General features: G+C 40.3%; 1 protein-coding gene across 1 annotated transcript in view; it reads left to right on the top strand.

Moving 5' to 3' along the window:
- The first annotated feature begins 563 nt into the window (after window positions 1–563).
- The window catches only part of FANCI (FA complementation group I), a 141555-nt gene continuing 137334 nt past the window's right edge, over window positions 564–4784 (top strand). Inside the window, exon 1 of the mRNA XM_007946090.1 lies at window positions 564–647. Within this exon, the coding sequence (XP_007944281.1) occupies window positions 564–647 (84 nt within the window). The remainder of the gene's footprint in view (window positions 648–4784) is intronic.

Below are 4784 nucleotides of genomic sequence, written 5' to 3'. Positions count from 1 at the left end.
TGTGTTGGATAAATGATAAATCAAATATGATAAAAATGTGGACAAAAATTAGGAAATCACTTGATTAGAATACAGGTTCATAGTAAGGTGAGCAACCAGGGAATTCTTAAGATTGTTTTGGTTAGGATAAAAATCACTTACTCATACTTAGTAAGTATGAGTTAGTGATACAAAGTCATAGTTAGTAGTCCTTAACCTGTTGAGCATCTACTGTTACCTTGTCTATAACCTGTTGCTTTTGAGTCCATTCTGTTGAGTAGAACTGCCCCATAGGGTTTCCAAGGCTGTAAATCTTTATGGAAACAGATGGTCATAGTGGAGCAACTGGTAGGTTCAAACTGCTGACCTTTTACTTAGCAGCCAAGCAGTTAAAGCACTGCACCACCACAGCTCAACCTCATCTATATATGTTGTTGTTGTTGTTAAGTGCCGTTATACATAGTGGGTGTGAAATAAATATGCAGTGAACAGATAGGGGAGGGGAAAAAAACAAACTTGTTGACTTCAGGAAGTTTCATCCAGCACTGACATTTTTCCCTTACAGTTCCCTGAAATGAGCAATGATGGATCAGAAAATTTTATCTCTAGCAGCAGATAAAACAGCAGAAGAACTGCAGGAATTTCTTCAAAACTTGAAAGAAGATAATGTGAGTATTAAGAAGCATGTTTTGCTACAAGCAATGTCAAACATTGTTGCATATCTAGTTATCTACTTGACATCTCTTTGGATTTCTAGAGCAGTGGTTCTTGGTCCCATGCCAAGTCTACTGAATTAGAAATGAGGGGTAAAACCCAACAGTCTGTTTAACAGGTCCTCTGCGTGATTTGGATGTTGCTTAATTCCCAGGTTTATCCCATGGTAATAGATGGTGCTGCCATCCACACAGTTAAATTGCTTAAGCCAGAAATTTCAGAGTCCATGATTTCTTTTTTTCCTTTGTCACCACCTCCCTTCTCTTCCAAACCATTGGAAGTCCTGTTGATTCTACCTCTCAAATATATCTTGAATCTTCCTACTTTTCTTCATCTCTCCTGCTATCACTTTGGTCTAGGCTACCATCATCTCTTACTTGAACACTGAGTCAGTCTCCTAACTGGTGTCGCTGTTTTGCTTTTAAGCTCCCCTACAATCCTTCTCTACAAAGGAGCAAGAATGATCTTTTTTTTTTCCAAATGATATTTTACTGTGTTTTCACTCAAGGTTTGCACAGTAGGTTAGGTTCCCATTCAGCAATTTCTACAAAATTGTTCAGTGACATTGGTTACAGTCTTCACGATCCATGAACATTCTCATTATTTCTGCTCTGATTGTTCTGTTTACATTAATCTAGTTTCCCTGCTCCCTTACCTTCTCATCTTTGTTTTAAATTAATTGTTGACTGGTCTTATATAGATGATTTTTTTAAAGGAGCACACTACAGTTGGCCCTCCATATCCACAGGTTCCACATCTGTGGGTTCAACAAATCCTGAATTGAAAATATTCAGAGAAAAAAAAGCTTCCTAAAATAAGTGGTCAGAGCAGTCTCTCAAAGGTTAAGAGGGAGTGTAAAGTGCTATTTATATAGCATTTACATTGTATTGGGTATTACAAATAACACAGATAATTTAAAGTATACAGGAGGATTGCATAGGTTATATGTAAATACTATGACTTTTTATATATGAGACTTGAGCATCCATGGCTTTTGGTATTTGGGGAGAATCCTGGAACTAATCCCCTGCAGACACTGAGGGATAATTGTACTCATGGGATATTCTTTATTTTGTGAGCTAATGTGTTATTTAACTAAATGGTGACTTCAGGGGTTAGTTTTAGTTCAAGGTGTAAATAGTCTCGGGGAATCCTCCAATTTCAGCTGCTCTAGTAAGTCTGTATTTTAAGAATTTGAGGTTCTTTTCTACATTTTTCTCCCCTTCTATTGGGATCCATCCATTTTGGCATTGATCAGAACAATCAGTATGGTATCAGGGTACCATCTAGTTCTTCTGGTCTCAGAGTAGATGATGCTTTGGTTCGTTTAGACTGTTAGTCCTGTGGACTAGTTTCTTTGAGTCTTTGGTTCCTTCCTTTCTCTTTTGTTCTGGATGAGTAGAGACCGATAGTTGTATCTTAGATCTTAGTTGTATCTTACAAGCTTTTAAGACCCCAGACACTGTTCACCAGTAAGAATGACTTTTCAAAAACACATATTCTAGTACATAATTCCTCCTTTTTTCTCTTTAGTAACTTCCGTTGCACTTAGGGAGCTCTGGTAGCACAGTACCTAAGGTCTCTGACTACTAACCAGAAGGTTGGTGGTTCAAACCCACCAGCCAGTCCATGGAAGCAAGACTGGGCAATCTACTTCCGTAAAGATTTACTACCGCAGAAACCCAATGAGGGTCGCTGTGAGTCGGAATCGACTCGATGGCAGTGGGTTTATTGCACTTAGACTACATTCCAAACTTCCTATCATGGCCTATAAAAACCAAACCAAAACCAAACTCACTGCTGTCAAGTCAGTTCCAACTCATAGTGACCCCTCCTTGGGTTTCTGAGGTGGTAGCACTACGGAAATAGATTTCCCAATCTTCCTTCCAAGGAGTGGCTGGTGGATTTGAACCACCAGCCTTCTGGTTAGTAGTGAAATGCCTTAGGCACTATGCTTCCAGAGCTCCTTCATGGCCTGTAAGACTCTTTAAAATCTGGTCCTTGCCCATCTCTCCAAAGTCATCTTGTGCTACTCTTTCCCTTATAACTGCCTAGTTACAACTGTTGATCTTTTTTTTCAGGCCCTTAAGCATGGCAATCTTATTGCCCTCTCATGACCTTTGTTAATAGCTCTCTTTGGAATGCCCTTCCCTTCTTTCTTTTATATAACTAGTTCTTTCTCATTCTTCTGGTCTCAGATTGAAGGTCACCTACCAAGGGCTTTGAACTGGTTCGATCCGTTCAACCCCCTGCTTAGAATTTGCATTTCTATCCCAGATATTCTGAATCATAATGTACATTTTCACAAGAGCCCCAGATGATTCTTATGTATCCCTAGGGACCTTGTTAAATGTAGATTCTGATTCTTTGTGCCTGGAATAGAAATACCATTTCAGCTGGGGGTTAAACCAGAATGAAACAGTTTGAAGAAACCTTAATTAAAGTTGTTTCTCTTTCCTCAATTATTGTCTATCTCAGTCTCTTATTTGTTTCCTTTACAAATGCTTCTTTTCTGATTTTTTTTGTTCTGTGTGATAGGGGAAAAGAGACCCCAGATTCAAATAGGCTCATTAGAGACACTTTTATTAAGCCTTAGACAGGACAAAGACAATCACCCAGGATGAGGGAGACCCTCAGCATGTACACAGTACAGAAAGCTGGATGGAGTCTGCTGAGTCATGGCCATGGAGCTAATTATCTATGATTAAAAACAAAAGGAATCATCACAAAATCATGATTGGTGGCAGATCGATTCATCATTGTCGTAGGTGGGACTACAGAAACAGGGAAAGGATCATGGTTGGGATACTACATGATTGAAGATTAAAAAGGGTTACAGGATTGATTCCGGGGCTTAAGCCAGGTGGTGGTCCAGATATGACTCATGACTATGAGTCATAGCCACAAGGTGGGTACAAGATAATACCAGGACCCCAACCTTAATTTAAATTAATAAGGATGTGCCCAGGCAAGTTCCCTAGTTTTTCAATAAGCATAATCTGCTTTCAGTCACGCTCTTCCTGAGGGCAAACTGCCCCTCAGGTTGGTCCTGGAACTTTTCTGTGCATAGGCACAGTGTTGGTTTAAGGATCAGAAAGAATTTAATTGACCTCTGAATTTATGTCAAGACTCAAAATGGAGTTAGGGCTCCCACTGTAGACCACAGCCTTCCACAAAGCAAATGCTTTAGAATTTAAGCTCTAAGAATACCTGTTACTTGTTCCTTTCCTGCCCTGTTATAGACACTCTGAGTTAAATTGCCATGTCCAATTTGTTCATCCTTGTATTGTTGGACTCAGGTCTTGAAAGGAGTGTTGGCGCGAGGAAGCTACCACTGACATGATAATGCAAAAGCAAAAGGAAAGTTTATTGGCTAGCTCGAGCTAGGGTCTCCGCTTACACCGACGCAGCGGTTTGGGCAAAAGACCCTGTGCTCTCCTACAATTACATTTTTATAGGAAAAATACAGGGTGGAGTAACACCAAAGCAAAGAGGTACAAATGATTAGTTGTTGCTAGGGGGTAGAAAAGGAGGGAGGGGAGGGGGTTTGAGGTAAAGCCCTGAGGTGTGGGGGATGTGCTGGAGTCCCCGGCACTATTGACTCCTGGTTAAAGAATTACCTGGAGGGCGTTAGGACTCAGGCCTCACATTCCCCCCTTTTTCTTGTTACTCATGTGAGGAATCTTCATCCTGTGTTACAGGAGATAGGGACTGATATTGTTGTCTCAGGACCATGAGTTGTACAGTATTAACTCGATCTTTCACAAATGATATAAGCTTATTTATAATGCAGGGGCCAAAAGTTAATATAATTATAAGGATTATGAAGGGTCCTAAGAGAGTAGATATCAAAGTAGTCAACCACGGGGAGTTATTAAACCAAGATTCAAACAATCCTTCCTGAGTTTCACGCTCCCTTTTCCTTAGGGCAAGTCCTTCTCGTACCCTGGCCATAGATTCCCGAACTACTCCCATATGATCGGCATAAAAACAACACTCTTCCCCTAGAGATGCACACAAACCCCCTTGTTGGAGAAACAAAAGATCTAAACCCCGCCGGTTCTACAACGTTACTTCTGATAGCGAGGTTA

The sequence above is a fragment of the Orycteropus afer genome, unplaced genomic scaffold (genome assembly GCF_000298275.1).
Source record: "Orycteropus afer afer isolate SDZICR_OR568_19922 unplaced genomic scaffold, OryAfe1.0 scaffold00150, whole genome shotgun sequence".
In the NCBI taxonomy this organism is placed as follows: domain Eukaryota; kingdom Metazoa; phylum Chordata; class Mammalia; order Tubulidentata; family Orycteropodidae; genus Orycteropus; species Orycteropus afer.
Note: the sequence above shows the minus strand (reverse complement) of the source record. Positions and strands in the feature narration are given on the sequence as shown.